This window comes from Apium graveolens, chromosome 2 (genome assembly GCF_009905375.1).
Source record: "Apium graveolens cultivar Ventura chromosome 2, ASM990537v1, whole genome shotgun sequence".
Lineage (NCBI taxonomy): Eukaryota > Viridiplantae > Streptophyta > Magnoliopsida > Apiales > Apiaceae > Apium > Apium graveolens.
The window spans coordinates 32,513,383-32,531,248 of NC_133648.1; the positions used below are offsets into that span (position 1 = coordinate 32,513,383).

The 17,866-nt window shown below is 32.3% G+C and overlaps 2 protein-coding genes across 2 annotated transcripts; one reads left to right on the forward strand and one right to left on the reverse strand.

The window, feature by feature from the left end:
- The first annotated feature begins 1,418 nt into the window (after positions 1-1,418).
- LOC141707248 (cell division control protein 6 homolog B-like) lies at positions 1,419-9,312 on the forward strand. The gene is made up of 18 exons (XM_074510296.1): positions 1,419-1,655; positions 2,373-2,591; positions 2,696-2,792; positions 3,066-3,286; positions 4,109-4,183; positions 4,252-4,361; positions 4,655-4,761; positions 4,915-4,974; positions 5,541-5,614; positions 5,739-5,789; positions 5,977-6,026; positions 6,477-6,612; positions 7,047-7,136; positions 7,593-7,655; positions 7,752-7,847; positions 8,307-8,396; positions 8,544-8,635; positions 9,015-9,312. The coding sequence occupies exons 2-17, from the start codon at positions 2,418-2,420 to the stop codon at positions 8,574-8,576; spliced, it is 1,527 nt and encodes a 508-aa protein (XP_074366397.1). The 5' UTR covers positions 1,419-1,655; positions 2,373-2,417; the 3' UTR covers positions 8,577-8,635; positions 9,015-9,312.
- A 190-nt stretch (positions 9,313-9,502) lies between these two features.
- On the reverse strand, positions 9,503-12,421 carry LOC141705892 (large ribosomal subunit protein uL10z-like). Its single transcript, XM_074508760.1, has 5 exons — positions 12,083-12,421; positions 11,593-11,661; positions 10,570-10,668; positions 10,101-10,493; positions 9,503-9,908 (listed from the first exon to the last, which is right to left on the reverse strand). Exons 1-5 carry the CDS (start codon positions 12,341-12,343, stop codon positions 9,771-9,773), a joined length of 960 nt encoding a protein of 319 aa, XP_074364861.1. The 5' UTR covers positions 12,344-12,421; the 3' UTR covers positions 9,503-9,770.
- Positions 12,422-17,866: the final 5,445 nt, after the last annotated feature.

Consider the following 17,866-nt stretch of genomic DNA (forward strand, 5'->3'; position numbering starts at 1 on the left):
GGATAAATAGTGTGATCATCCGTTGAAAGCTACAAAATCATCTAACTTATCTACTTAGGGTGTTTTGGTAAGTTATCATCAAACCTATAACATATTCCTAACAAAAAATAAATTAGATAACCATATTATTGTTGTAATATTTTAATATTGTTGTTGGAAAATAAATTAAGGGGCCCAATATTATTGTTGCGTTATTTAGCCATCAACGATTGACTCTTATATATTATTTTAATCGGTATTTTTTCTTAAAATAAAACAAGTACGGTATTCGAGTTTTAGAGTTGACTAATATTTACTAATTAGTATTGCTATTAATTGTCAACCTTATTGAGACATATTCAAAACATTAATAAGAAAATATTTTTGATTTTTATCACAATTTGTGAAGATAATCTAATTAAGATATTCGAGATTTATAAAATCGCTAAGAAATTTCGGGAAGTCCATAAAGAAATGTATGATGTGAATATGCAAATTTTGTTACACAAACAATATTTTTTTAATGTGAATGAGGGTGAAATATGATTAATCATTATAATAAAATATTAATATTGATCAACGAATTGATAGTGACTTAAAATAAGTTTTTTGAGTATATGCAATTTGTGGATTTTAAACGGCAATACCAAATTCAGTTAACATGAATATAACTTTAAGATTGAATAGAACAATCAAAATTGTATATTATTTTTGCACACATGATTGAGAGTGAAACGTGATTTATTATGCAATAAAATATTAGTGTTAGTCTGACCGTTGATACAAATGAATTTTTTGAGAATTTGCAATTTATAGGTATATTAAACAACATAGCTAGCTACACAACATCGGTACAACAACTTTAAAGTTGAGAAGCATAATTAAAGTGCATATCAGTTTTTCAGATTATTGACTATGAAGCATTATGTGTTGAATAGTCCAAAGTAAATGTAACTATGCTCAACTTGGATCAAGAAAGAAAAAAATCAAGTCACCAAAATAAGTGACAAATAAGAAATACGCCCTTTTTAAGAATTTGTTTTTTGTCATACAAAAAAAAAAGAAGAAATGTTTTATTGAAGGTTGTTACAAATGTACAAATACTTAATATTGGAAACGAGAATATCTGAAAACTGCATAAAAAAATTAATTTTTGAGAGTTTCGTGTAATTATTAATTTTTGTACAATAATATTAGAAATATTACATCAACTCGTAATCGTACTAACGATAAATTTATAAAGATAAATAAATAAAATAATTATATGAATTATAATGCAGCTTGCGCTTAGCTACTGCTTTTCTTATATATAAAATTTTATTAAAAAGTTGAAATAATCAGAACAAAATAAATTTAAATAATAATATAAACTGAAAAAATTACATATTATTAAATAAAATCAAAATTTATTAAAAATATCAAGGCGCCTCTGCAGGGGACGGATGCAAAGACGCCTAGAATCTTGAAAATATAGAATTTCCCTCTAAAAACAATGGCGGGAACAGCGTGCACTTACATCTTTCCCGCGTTAAATTTTATATTATATGGTAGGTACGCGGTACACATACATACATGTTTATATATCTTCACACACTCACACACACCAGATCTCGGTTGTTTATTGCCGCCGGAGCTCACAAATCCGTTCAACTCTCATCTCAATTCTCACATCACAGGTACATATCAGTCATTTTATAAGTTAATTCATTTTTAAATTCGTGAATTATGATTAATTGTTTAGTTTATGATGTGTTGATATCTGTGATGCTCAGAGTCTCCAAATTTAATTTTTATTAGCTTTTGTACAGTATTTTATAGTTGAGGACCAAGTGTTTGATGAAAGTTCACGTTGAATTATCGCAATTCCGTTGGATTTGAATTAATAACGTTGATTCGTAACCGTGTTCCGGTGTCCGCATCAGTTATATGTTATTTGGAGGCGTATTAGAATAATTTTATAATAAGTTATAATAGTTTTTTTAATACGATAATAGAAGATGCTTCAGTGATGGACCTGTTTTGATTGTTTAGAACGTTGAATGACACTGCGGAGAAAATTTGTATCAAAATAAAGCAGAATAATGTGTTTGTACTGTATAGTAGATGTGAATTAAAGCTAGCAGTGATTAGTTTTGATGTGCTATCTATTATTGATTCCGGAAAGAGAAAGAGTATATATTGTTTTTGATATTGCTCAAAGTATTTAAATGAAGTATTACTGTAATTTCTTGAAGAATAAGTTGATTATTGTTGGTAATTTGTTGAATATAGCTGTTTTGGAAAAATGTAATTGTGTGCCCCTCTCCGAAGATACATAATTAAGTAAAAGTTTAGGTTAAACTATGATCATTTGTGCCTCCACATCTAATATTGGATTATGCGCATTTTATTAGATCACGACTCAGATTTAATACAAAGAAGAGGATTTAGATCCAGTCATGCCGACAATTGTTGACCGTAGCCTATCTTCAGCTGCTGCTGAGGTCCAGCCCAATGTTAATGCCAGTCCTCAGAAACGAATGCTTAGATCTGATACTGCTAAACAAAGCAGTCCAATGAAATTAAAATCCCCTCGTCGGTTTATGGTTGACAGCCCGAATAGTCCAGCAACTGTAAGTTATTTTCTGAAATTTTGTAATCAAATATATAATTGTGCTGTTAACTATTTGAACTTTGATTATTTACTGTACTCATTCTGTATTTTATATTTTTATAGAGAGTGAAGACAGAGTTGGCCGAGAAATTGACCATAAAGACACCAGTGAAGAAATTGTCTGATAGTTTTCTGGATAAACCCGTATGGAATCCAACAGGTACCTACATAGTCAGCAGCAACCAGAGACCAACTGTTATGGAATAAAAATATCTTTTGGATTGTCTAAACTAATTCCTATATGATCATATATTTTGGTAAATTTGTTTTGTTTTTAAGTTTTAGATTTCTTTAATTAATACTTAATTTGTTAACCCCTCCGCTGGAAAGATAGATGACTATTTGAGTCAAATAGTGGACAGACTGATTTGTTATGACCGGCTATACGTTACGCATTTGATTTAATCAAGTGTTGTTTTATCTGATTTCATAGATGTCAATCAACTGAGCGCTGTAAAGGAGGCTTTGCATGTATCAACAGAGCAGCCTACAGTTGTGTGCCGCGAAGATGAACAGAAAAAGATCTTAGAGTTCTGCAAACAATGTGTAAAACATGAGAAAGCTGGGAGTCTGTATGTATGTGGATTGCCAGGGACCGGAAAATCACTATCAATGGATAAGATTAAAGGATGTCTGATTGATTGGACACAGGAGGTATTTAAACTGCCTTATTGTTCTGTATTGTATGCTAATGATTAAAATTGGTTGAAGTGTTGTAGTAATTTGGATGATCTTCTACTTCAAATTTTCTGTATTTAATTAGTAGAAATACTGTTGAGTCCATTTTTCTCATAATCAATTAGTAGCCATGGGAATTCTTTAACTATATTCTCAAAGTTCGGAGATGAGTAGAAGGGGGACAAGAGTAACGGGATTAAATGAATGTTTGTTTTTGATAGTTGATTAAATGAATGTTGTATAGTAAAATTAATGCTACGAGTCACAAATAATATGTTTTAACTTCTAGATGACAAGTAACAATAATACATGTGTCTATTAATGACATTTCTGCTCAAGATCTGTCTTGGGGATCTTAGCATTACTAGCTTGGTAGGAAAATAAAAATGTGACATTTCAAAAGAAATTTCTGATATGATAATTTTTTAATGTTTTGCATGAAGCTGCGGGAGCTATTTCTTCTAGCAATATTGTTTCAAAATAATATCAAATTTCTCCTTCCCTAATTCTGCTACTTCACTTTTTTAATTTACATATTCAGTTGGCATACAGGAAGCAATAAATTGTCTTGTTAAATTGCTCTCTGTGCTTTTTCATCATTCCTACTCATTAGTTTTACAAGTCAGGAAACTGAAAACTTATACTTCTATTGACGGGAAGCATTTTGAAGTCCATGAGTGATTCAAAATGATTTTTATGTTAGACCTGACGATTATGCTATAAAAAGTATATGCAAAAGTACGAGATACTGGACAATTTTGATATTACCACTTACTAAATCAAATGTATTGCTTTCAGGAGGGTCTTCAGCAACCAGATGTCTTGACTTTAAATTGCACTTCACTAACCAATACTGCTGACATATTCACAAAGGTACCAATATCAGTGTTAAATTTATTGCATTCTATGTACATGTGCTGACAGTCTATTGTTACTCGCAGATTCTTACAAGTTGCCAACCACAAAAGAAAACCAGAGGTCCGACTTCACCTTTAAAGCAAATTCAGAACTCCTACTCTCAAAAGCAACAATCACCGGGAATGAGAATGATGTAAGTACCATGCTAGCAATTATTTGGGCCATATACTGCTTACATACTCTAGAAACCGTAATTTTCCAATCATATTTATCAAAGATGATTAAGAAGATGTTAACAAAGAATAATTTAAATCTCTAGAGCATATTTTTTCGTATATTATGAGTGATTGGGTTGTTCTAGGCTTGTTATTCCTGATTATTTGGACTGTATGATCACATAAGAATCACATTAAATGACATTACTCTAATTATTGCTGAATATAATTGAATGACATTACGCTGCTTAAATCTATACAATTGCTACAGGCTGATTATTGCTGATGAGTTGGATTATCTGATTACCAAAGACCGCTCTGTGCTTCACGAACTTTTTCTGCTAACAACAAAGCCGTTCTCCAGATGCATATTGATAGGTGTGATAATGGCACTCACACTTTTCTAATTTTCTTTTTCTAATCAATTAGATATGATCTGTTTCTCCTTTCCCACTTGCTTAACTCATCAAGTAACAGTGAGCTCTTAAGTTGTATGTGACTTCTAATTATTCGGTTCACTTACACATGCAGGTATAGCTAATGCCATTGATCTTGCCGACCGGTTCCTACCAAAACTGCAATCACTAAATTGTGAGTAATTGCTCCTATCTGATCAACTACTTTATATTCCATAATTTAGTTACATTGTCTTCTTACTAGATCTTAGACTATTGAACTTGTTACTTCTGTGAAGTATAAAGTTGTGATTGGTTTTCTAAAAGTGCTGCAACAAGTTCTGACTCAGTCACCTCTTTAAGTTGCCATACCTGATAAGGACTGCCATATTTTTAGGCTTTTGGTTTACTTTTTATGCTTTAGGGGAGTAGCATTTTGTTATTATATGCCTAAATTGAAATAAAATGCAGGGTACCAGTTCAATTACCCCACTTATTTACATTTTCTGATTCAAACTTTTGTAACTAGTTCCCTGTTCAATTACCTCACTTATTAACATTTTCTGATTCAATCTTTTGTAACTAGTTCCTGCTGAAACTATTAAGAGCCAGTGTTAAAATTATTACTATATAAGTGTCTTGTAAATCACATTCAGACCCATCACCAACGACACTATTCTGTATTCTATACATGTAATGTATCTGAATCTGTTACGCAATGGAATGAAATTTATAATAATTATTTGCTGCTCTTTGTGCTAGGCAAGCCTATGGTTGTAACTTTTCGAGCCTACTCCAAGGATCAGATAATCAAGATAATTCAACAGCGTTTAAAGGTAATGTTAGGCTCTTGGTGTTATTTACCTTTGTGGAACTTATAACCGGGTGTGCTTTATTTGCTGATTCCTTAAAAAACATCTCTAATACATGCTTTCCTCAAATTTGAAACTATTATAACAGGTTCTTCCATACATGGTCTTTCAACCGCAAGCATTGGAATTTTGTGCCAGGGTGAGCAACACCATAACCTATGTTTTCGGTGTTAAGTTTCTTCCTTGTGATTTTAATGCATTGCAGATAAGGTTACTGAACTGTAATACGTGTCTGATGGATGAATATTTCAGAAATTCATATTATTTGAAACAAAAATCATACAAGGTTAATTTAAGAGTAATTTTTAATAGTTGTTTGATTGCAGAAAGTTGCATCTGCTTCTGGGGACATGAGGAAAGCACTAGGAATTTGCAGGTTGGTGTGATTACAGTTGCATTATTATCTTTGTACCTGCACTGCATAATAGAACTATCGCTGCTTATGTTTAATCACCAAGTCAATGTGTAGTCATATGTATATATTTTCATTATTTAGGAGTCCCGCAGAGTTTAGGTGTCCACACAGCACATACATGGATATGAACTACATCTCATCTTGGAAAACGTAAATGTTGATTATAAAATTGATTACTCTTACCAAAGTCAGTCCACAATCAGCACAGGGATTTATTTAAAATATGCATCACATAGCGCACTTGTTGAAAACTTAGAATGCTGTTGGAGGTGTCTTGCATGCCCCCACTATGAAGATTAACAAACTAATATAGCCAAACGTTGTCTAGAAGATGAGAGAATCAAGTTCGTACATGATTTTTTTTGTGCTTTGCCAGCTCCAAATTTACATCAATACATTGTTTTGTTTCAGGAGTGCAATTGAGATATTAGAAGCCGAGATTATAGAAACCAAATGTGATATAAATTTTTCAGCCATAGATAATGGTTTTTCTGAGCAACCAACAGCTGCTGCTTGTGAGATTCCGAAAATGCATGAGAACAATGTAGTAAGTGCTCACTTTGGTTGTAAATTTGGTAATTGTACAGTTACTATAAGCTCTTACATTTTATTAGCTGCTAGTTGGTAGATGGACTGCTGAGTTTGTTGGATAGATGGCTAGATAGACAACTAGCTATTATGTTTTGAGTTTTGTTGTGATCCGTTGTACAAGTTTCTTTAAATAAATTTATCTTATAGAATCTTCTTTATACATTAAGTTCGTCTAAAACAATAGATTTCATATTTACTCTCAATATTGCTTGCAACACAGTCAACATGCGTAAGATGTTTTAGCCACAGGTTTCTTAATTTTGATGACCTGCCTATAATAAATAACTTCCAAATGATTCAAACTAATGTCCAATTCTATATTATAAATTTTGTTACTTCTGTTGCCTGATGTGATCACCCAACTCCTTTGCTCTTGCACTGTAAATACAGGTGAGGATGGATCATATGGCAGTCGCTTTATCAAAGGCTTATAGATCGCCAGTTGTCGAGACTATACAATCCCTTCCACAACATCAGCAGGTAATTTTTTTATTACAAAAATTCTATTAGTCACACACACATGCCTGGGATCAGCAGGTGATCTGTAAAAGTCAAATAGTAACCTCTCATCGTGGAACATGATATACAGCTTCTTTGGAGAATTAGTCTTTTTTCTGAAGTGTTTATAGATAATGTTTTATCACCACTAGTACTTTTCTATATAATCTCATAGGAAAAATTACTATTCTGTTGCTGACTAGAAGGGTAACCACCACCATCTAGTCAAGCATGGTATCCAACAATTTCCCCAATTAGGCTTGCGCTATTGAATTTAACTAATTTTTATCAGAGGGATTTTTAAGTGACATGGCTCATCTAATAATCATTGAAACCTTTTAATGTAGAGTCGAAGTGTTTGCCTCAATATAAGTTTTCATTGTCTCTGGAGATATGCCTATATTACCTCTCTGAGACCCATTTAATTTTTTTGAGCAGATAATTCTCTGTTCAGCTGTGAAGCTGTTCCGCAGGGGTAAGAAAGATACAACCATTGGGGAGGTACGCTTCTTACTATATTGAAAAAAGAAAATCTTTCATTTTGGGGCAGTTTTGCTTGGATAATTTAGGTTGCATACTTTTTATTTATTGATGCAGCTAAACAAGTTTTACATGGACGTCTGCAAATCAACGCAAATACCACCAATAGGAATAGTGGAACTTTCAAGTATGTGCAGAGTGCTTAGTGACCAGGTAAACAGCATGCTCTGAGTTTTTTTTTGAGGATATTAGTCATGCAAATTTTTTAGATTGAGGGTGCTAAATAAATTTGCCTGAACTAAATTGAATTTCCATTTAGGAAGATATTATCTTTAACTAGTGACACTCAAGTACCCGTGGTCGTAGACTTTTGTGATGTATTATACATTGCAGTCATTTAACCGAAAAAAGCATGAAATATCCTTTACTCATTCTCGCGGCACATAGAAGATGAATTAAAACTGTAAGTAAATGAATAACAAATTGATAAAAAACTGAAATAATACTAAAAATGCTAGCAGTGGGGACACTGATCGCCCTTGACCAATTTGTTCACTTGACCATAACTTTTTTTAATCTTCCTGCATAACTTGTATTTACCAGCATGCCCTATCTAGGACAACTTTAACTATTGATATATGGTAAATGTATGACACGTCATTTCACATGCAGGGTATTCTTAAACTCGGTCAATCTCGAGAAGAAAAACTGAGACGAGTGGCACTAAAGATAGATGAAGCAGACATTACTTTTGCCTTGCAGGTACTACAAACTAATCTGATATGTTGTTTGTGCATTCAAGTCTAATTTACTTATATCTTTTTCTACGAAAAGTATCTTATTAATATTGATATCGTGCACCTTTAGCAAATATTGTTTTTACTTATCACATTAACTTTTATGAAACAGGGGGTTCGCTACTTTCGAAATTGTCTTCAATAAATTATTGCAATGTCCTCAACAATCAATTTATGGCGCCTTCAAAGCATTTATTTGAAATGGTAAGAGATCATTGCCTTGTATTTCATTGTATTTCTACCATGAAATACTTTTATAAATGTTAATCCCTTCTATTTCTTCATTTGCTCTTGTAAAACTATATACAACTAATTGAGCCAATTTAACATCTGTAGGACTATAGGCACTAGATACTAGTTTGACCCGATGCATGAAATTAGTAGAAAATTTTATGTTACAAATTTATGAAAATGAATAGGTTGATCAAAATAATATAAACAGGCAATGATGTAAATTTATGTGATGTATGTGTGAGATAATCCTTGCAAACCTAAACAGATAATGCGAAGTGTGCTTTTCAGCATAAGTATACTGTTCCAATTTACTACAAAGATGCATAATCTTCATTTGCTTAATATGCAGGTATTGTGCTAAGCCTACGGTTTCAAGGTAGATGTCTCCAGCCAACTTAACTCTGCCGATGCTCTGACCAATGACTTACAGATCATAAATCTTGAATAGATATTAGCTCATACATAGCGGAGACTTGCAATTTAATAATTGCATTTTAATATACATAGAGATTGTAATCCACATGGTGGATTATAATAGATAGTGTTGTAGTGATGTAGAACCTCAAATTTAATTATACAGTTTCTAGTTTGTATCAATTGAACTTGATGATTATTCAATCTAATTAAAGGTAATTTATTTTAATTCATCTTGCTGAGTTTAGCTTATTTTTAATGTCAGGTGAATTTAGTTTTGAAAACATAAAGCATTTCTGCTAAAACATAAAGCAGAAATTAAAACATGTTTTTTATGCAAACAAATCTCAACCAACTTTAATTTCTGCTTTCCTAGTACTTCAAACTTAACATAAAGCATACAAATTTCTTCTTTTCCCAGCATTCAGTAAATATAGAATTCTAGATATATCATAACAATAAGGTCTTGAGAAAACCAAAAAGAATAGGCATCTAAATGTTCATAAGATTATTAAACAATCTTAAACTCTCTGCAGATTTTGAACTTAATATTAAGCTAAAAACTCTGCACAATCCTATTAGCAGATTGAGACATAAGACAAAGCATACCAGAGAAACCAGGCTGTCTTTAGATAATTGACTACTAAACCCTTAACATCTGAGTCTCTAGAGCAAAATGACCAAACTCAACTTAATCGAACAAACCAGAAACCAGATCGTCATCTGATTCCTCTTCTGGTTCTTCCTTCTTTGCTTCCTCCTTAGCAGGAGCAGCCTGACCACCAGATGTATGAACAGCAACCACAGTGCTAGCAAACTTAGATGGATCCTGAGAAATTTAAAATTCAATGTAATTCATCATTCCCGGATAAGATCAGCGATCCATTCCTTGTTACTAAACAAAGACTTTGTAGGAAAGTTAAATGTAACTTTGAGATAGAGAAAGGTTATTTGTGCATAAAATTCTGCACAGAAATAAATAACTTGTATTTAAACTTCACTTTAATAACTGAATACTGACCTTCAAGAATTCCTTCACTTTCTCAGCCTGCTTATAAGTGTAGTCTGTGGCCAGAGAGAGAGCCAAGACATTTTTGTAGGCATTAATGAACATGGATGGTGCTGCAGCAATACTTGGGTATGAAAGAGAGAGGGCCAGAGCAGCAACATTTGCCAACGCATCTGCAAACTTTAGTGCAACATCATCTTCAGTAAGTTCAAGAATCTCAGGACTGAGGACAGAGCCATTGTCATAAGCTGACTTCACAATTAAACCATAAGAAAAGGGTCTCAGACCAAGCTTCGACAGAAGGGCAGCTTCTGATGAGCCAACCTTGTCCCCCTTTTTAATTAAATCCACATTTGTTGTTATTTCCACAGTCCCTTTGTTGATCTTAGTGGGAATATTAAGCACCTGCAAACGTATATATGATATAATATCAGCAACATTGAGGACTTATGTTTCTACTAACTTGTATCAAAAAAGTAACCTGAAAGAAGGATGTTTGGGATGGATCAAGCCCTGTGTTTCCAGGGGGCACAACAACATCAATTTGAGCAACGAGGCCTACACGTGCAGGAGCTCCAACCTGATCAACCAAAAAGCATACGTCGTGATTATGAATTCTAAAACATGCTACATAAATTAAAATGACAAGACAGGATACCACTTACAACTTGATTTTTAAGATCAATTAAACTGAAAATAATAGACTCTTCCAGGCAAGTAAAAACTAGTCACACATGCCTCTTTTAATTTGGAAGACAATTAAAGTGAAAAGGCTAGTCCTGAGTGAGAAAAGCATTTCCAAACAAGATAATTGACCTGAAAAACGGAACTCAGAGTTTGACTGCTACTGATTGTAAAGAAGTCAAGCATGAATTTATTGTGACTGATTCAAAATTCAGTATATATCACAGTAAAACAACAACTACTACTGCTTCATATGCTTCATAAGCTATTAAGCTTAGACACTACGATAGAGCTGTGGACATAAGTTACGGTTTAAAAAAAGTGGCAAAAATAAAAGCTCAAATCCAAATATTTTTCTATTAAGTATCTTATACAGAACATTAAGAAATAAATTATATACTCGAAGAAAAAACAGAACAAAGGACACATCAACATCAATCCGAGACCTGCCCCTGGCAATCATATCTATCGATGATTTATATGTTATCGTCATCGTTATCTTCTATATATATAATACTCCTAAATAGATATTTTTTTTATTAACTTTTCAACTTTCAATAGTCCCAAAGCACCTGAAGATGCCAAAGCATAAAGGAAAGAGTTACTTGATGATTCTACATTGAATAGCCATACAAGTGTAGAGAATATCAGAGGTATTGGGGACATCTTTTGTAGTACAAGGAAGGAAATAAAGACATCTATGTAACTAACTCACATCAACATGATCTTGTACAAGGAATAATAATCTTACAAGATATTTAATCACATGACCACATAAAACTGACACCTACCAACCAAATAAAGGCATAAATTCACAAACCTTGTATTTGGCGATTTCATCTTTCACTTCCTTCAGATCACCCTTGGTAAATATCAAACCAACATTCCCCTGTTTCACATGCAGTAAAATATTTAAACACCGGTAATTTAATGTTTTCTTAAAACCCCAAACCCAACAAAATAATAACAATCTAATCTACCAAAAAATCTTGATTAAATATAATTCAAAAGCGACAATCTCACATCATGTATAAAGTATACTTTCAATACAATATTAATCAATTTATTTACTGCTAACAAATCTATATATCTGTACTCACTAAAAATAATCATAACATAAATCAAAAACCTCTCATACTAAAATCTTCCCTAACAATCCAGATCCAAACAACACACTTTTTTAATAAAAAAAACTCCAAAATAGAAATGAAAATACAAATAATAATTACTGTGGCAGTAAACATCTTCTGCACACTATCCAAACAACAGAGGGGGCGAGAGAGAGAGAGAGAGAGAGAGAGAGAGAGTACCACAAGGAGAGGGATGAGACTAAGAATAGAAGCATTCCCAGTCTTCTCAGCATGAACACGAATAGAACGTTTCATCATAGTGTTCTTACCCATCAGAATAACAGAATCACCTCTCAAGCCAGCCCTAATACCCTGAAGCTGATTAGATCCAACATTATCAACACCAACAACAAGTATCTGATTGTAAGTATCCAACATCTTGCATAGCTTCTCATCGTACGCAATCTTCTTCTCAGTTTTCGCTCCTCTTCCCACAGCCATGATCGTACTAGGGTTTCTAGAGAGAGAGTAATAGTAGGGGGGTCGTTATGAAATGTGAGAAAGTGGGGAATATATATATATGCAGGAAGCAAGGGCCTTGAAGTGGAAATAAGGAAGTTGAGAAGTGTGGTATATATGCATGCACTTTCATGCGCTTTTTTGGTAATGCTTATTTCCTGTTCGTACACGTGGTGGCTTCTGTTTAGTCAGTTTCATCTCACGGTTCAAGTTTTTTTTTTTTAACATTTTCACTTTTCACAGCTTGTTTACCTTTTATTATTTTCATCAACTAATAATTTTTAATTTGATTAAATTTATACAGTAATAATCAATGATTAACTTGTGTTATTTGCGATCAAACATTTAATATGTCGTCTATTATAATAATATAGTATAATATAAATTAGGTGAAAAATATAACTAAAAATGTGATGTTTTAACGGAAAATATCATAATCTTGAATACAAAAATTTAAAATAAATGAATCAAATTTTATATTCATTAAATATAAAAAATATTATATAATTTCTTATGAAAAACAATAATCCATTAGCATCTTATTTTATATTATTTTATAAATAAAAAGTGTTGTTAAATTTTTATGTTTAATAAAAAAATTGTAAAAAGTTACTAAATTAAAAAAATTAAATAAAACTACAGTAAAACCTCTATACAGTAATATCGTTGGTGCTGACAAAAAATATTATTATAGAGAAAATATTCTTTAGTTCTCGTTTGTTTCATCAATTTTGTAAATACACAGGGAACTTAAATTATTTTTTTTTCTCGTAGTTAACCCGCAACCGCTACCCTTTGGGTGCGCACTGAGTAAACCATACGGGCTCACGGAATAACCTGCAAACAACGTGAACCAAGGTAAACCGTATTTAAACGACAGACTCTAACTCGGGAGACATAATCATAAATTCTCCTCCCGTGGTGTGATCAAGAGGATAGTTATACCCTCTTTAAACAACTGAGTCAACCCTTGCGGGCAACGTGGAAATTAAACTTTCCCGTAACTAAGTTACAACTATAAGTTCCAAGATAACTAGTTTATTACAATGCAAACTACAAATTACATTGTTAGTTTTGGTAAGTATTTAATGTTTTTATATTGAATAGCTATGTAAGAGCATCTCTAACGGTATTGTTAAAATTGTTAGCTAAAATAATATAAAATAGAGATTATCTAAAAAATTACCCTGTTATCTACTTCGGTGGAGTTGCCTATAATGATTGGCTATATTTTAAAAATAGCATGTTGTTATTATTTCAGGTTGTTATAAATAGAATATATTATTTGAATATGGTAACATATTATGTTTAATTTAACTACAGGTTGTTAGAAATTCAACAAATATAGCCAACATAGAGACATTGACTAAATTTTTAGTTAAGAAGAATGTACTATTGGAGCGAATAATTTTTTACATAATATCTAAAATATATATTTATGGTATGTTTAACACATTTTCAGGTAATAGTTCATCCCATTGGGGAACCTTGTAAGTAACTTCCCATGTTTGTGGTAAATATAGAAATCTTGGAACTTGAAGTTCCCTTACTCGATCTAAAATATAACAAACCAAACACCGTTATTTATTTAAAATTCAAGGAACTTCAAGTTACATAGGTGAGTTATATCGAAACAAATGAGGCCTTAGTAGAAGTTGACATATAAATTTCGAATTTTAAAAATTAATTAAAAAATATTTATTATAAATATTGAATACATGAATTTAAAAGATATATTATAATTTTTTAAGACAAATTAGGTAACATAATATCAAATACATAATTATTTTAAAATAAATTGACAAGAAGGTGATCATATGGGCGCGTAAATTAATGATGCAGTGTTAGTCATAACTATATAACATTGATTTTTTTTAAGTTGTCTTTCATGTTTATTTATGTAAGAAGACTATATACTATTAAATATATATTTATAACACACATATGTATATATATACATATATATATGTGTGTATATATATAATTTTAAATATTTTTATTCTTATATAGAGAAAAATTAATTAAGAATGTACTTATAAAAAATAAAAAAATTATAATATAGAGATTATTCTTAATTATAACTGACTCAAACTTGAAACTGTAACTTTTTATTACAATAAGAATGTTTTTACTATATAAAGTATTCTTATATAGAGGTTCTACTTAACTTTTTTTTTTGTTAACTTTTGTATGTTTATGAGTGGGGATCGAACCCAAAATCTGGCACGACAGAGGATAAACTCATAAACACTTAAGATATTTAACCATACTCAACATGCTAATTTTATTTCATTCAAGATAATTTTGCAGTACACATTTTCAGTTTATATGGTACAACAGTTGAGCCCTAAAAATCTAAACACACACATACGTAGTGTATTACACATACGTAGTGTATTACAATAATACCCATAACTTATTCCCCTATTCTTTAATACTCGCCCTCAACCAGATAGTTCAGTGCAAAGGAGAGGAACTAAATTAGCTAGCTTGAAAAATACACACATAAATATTGAATCAATTCCTTAAGAGGTACATCAGTTGAGATCGTAACACAGGTTGCGTAATCAGGCCTGACAGTGACTTCCATAAGACCTGAAATGGTGTTGAATTGTTTGCAACCTACTCCACCATCTTCAAAACAGCTCTACCCACACTCTTCATTGTCAGGACATAGAACTAGTAAGGAAACATGAAACTAACAAGCAAACTTTGAAGACCTTTGGGGTCAATACATCAATTACGGTGATTGATGCACGACTTGCATAGGCACAAAAAAATGATAATGAAATAAGGGAAGCAGATCCAATTGCAAATCTGTTCCTATTTCTTTAAGTACACTAAATGGTACCTGGTGTGAAAAACGTAGCATCTCTCACTCTCTCTTTGAAATCCATTTGATATCATCTTTACGTGTGTCTCTCCGATATACTGTTTTGAAGCCATGTAATTTGATTAAAAGGGAGACGTTGATTCCAAGCTCCTCAAAGTAATCATCAAGAACTTCCACTATCTCATACTTATGTCTTACTTCATCTGAAGTTGTGTTGTCTCATTCTGTTAACCAGTTCCGATATACTACACATATGCCTCCACTTCTTGGATAAAATGGTTGCAGCAATATGACTTGACGGATCAAACAATACAATTAAGGCATGCCATCTTCTTAATCATACAATGCCCATATCAGCTTTGGTTGAATGCATTCTTCTGATCTATCCTTATCAAAATCATGAAAGTCTGGGATTGATATTGGCACTAACACAGCTCCCACTGCACCTCTGTAACATGTAGATGTAATAGCCCTGAACCGCTCAATTCACAAAGTTATGATGTGCATGTCTGTCACCACATACATTACCCTCATAGTCCAAACCATAATTAAGCCTCAAAATTTTTCCTTGGTTGAAATCAAGGTTACAATTAACAATCATAGCAACCCAGAAAGCAATGAAGAAAACAAGAGCCACCACATCGTTACACTTCCTCATATGCTTAACAATACCATTATTATTACCAGTTGAATCTACAACAGCACTTGAGCATCATATATCGTTGTCAATTTTATCACAACGATATTACGATCACTAAACTAAACATACGAAGAAGCACATTTCTGTAGGCATTATATCATACACCTTCCGTGCTTCATTTCTCATAATCTTTATTAAGTAAAGGAATTTGCATCCTCTACTCTTCAGTCTTCACATTCTCATCAATCAAACGGTTCCCAGAAAATATTTCTTTTAGGAATTTTATCAAACATGTTCTGTGCCTTCATCGAGCACACATTTTTTTCACAAAAATCCAATACCACACTATTTACCACAATAATATCTTCATCAAAGTTCTTTAAACTGAAGAAACATGAAATTAAAAAATGTGACATGACTCATAATTATGAGTGAAAACTTTACACTGGCTTCCATTTAAATCTTCATTGATCTCTTGACTCCTTTGACCATTGATATCTACAACTCAAGGCACTTTCGCTTATAGCAAACCTCTAGATATTTTGGCAAAGTTTTAAACGGAGAATCGAGGCACACACTTTCCATATATAGTTTTGAGTAAACAAGGCGCCACATGATTTTCGAGTATTTAAGGTGCCATAACTCAAACTTATGAGTAATCCGGGTCCTCAACATAAATCATTTCTCAAGTATGTAATTTTTGCCCAATCTCAAAAGTAAACAAATTTTGCCCAATATCAATTAAGAGTAATCAAGGCTCACCCAATCTCAAGAGTAAACAAGGCCGCCCAATCTCAACCAGTAATCAAGGCTTGCCCAATCTAAACGAGTAATCAAGGCTTCACCCAATCTCCATCTATGCAAAATCAGGTTTTTATCTTGAATGAATCAGCATCTCACAATATTAACACTCTTCCCTCTCGATTTTGACCCAGTCATTAATTTTTGTAAGTTTATGCAATGAAGTATAGAGAGAAGAGATATCTTAGGTAATGAATTACACACAGAGGGGGGTGAATGTGTTTTAGTGTTTTTATTCTTTTCTTGAACTGTTTTGGTTTTGAACAAGGTAAATCAAATCTTGTAGTAAGATGTGTTATAAAAGAAGTTAAACATGCATATATGAATAACACAGATATTTCAAAACTCACTTAATTTTATATTAAAATTAAGAATGTTTTGCTACAAAATTTCTAGGCTCTTTGTTGATAAAGAGCTTAGCTTCTACTTGAGATAAAATACAAGAATTCCTGATCTAATTGTTACAAACTAACAAAGGACCAGTGTTAACATTATATTTTAGTTAACTGCTGTACACAGTGTACAATAAGAGATGCTATTCACTTTAGTAAACTGTCACTAATCATTTTTATTTTAAGAAAAGTATATCTTCCATTTCTGGCTTAACATATCTTTACATACGGTGTTAATATTGATCTTCCTTTGTCAGTTAATCTTCACCCTTGATCTTACACACTCTTCAAGCTGCTTTTTGTAGACTTGTCTGTTAGGTCACACACACACTGTAGAGGGGGTGAATACAGTGTATAGTACACTCAAATCGAACTTTAAGAACTTAAGTAACAGAAAACAAACTTTATTGAAACAATAAACTCTGTTACAGTATGGAACTGTTACCTCTCAGTGATGAACAAATATCACGAGAGCTGCTAGGGTTACAATGAATAATCTTCTCTAATAATGATAACACTTATAGTGTAAACCCTATGTCTGTGTTTATATACTACACAGTTACAAGATAATCGCTAATTGATATGGAATATAATTCTGCTTCCTAAAATATATCAATCAGATATCTTTTCTTCCAAGTATTCCATTCTTTACAGAATTCCTTCTTCATGCATATCTCTTCTTATGTTTATCTTGATCTTCTTTCCTTTAATCAGCTACCGTCCTTATCTGATCGTCCTTCAGCACTTAAGTTCTGATATCTATCTTCTGATGATTATCTCCTGATAACATAAGTACTGATATCCTTAAGTCCTGACTTCCAGTATAAGTACTGATCAAC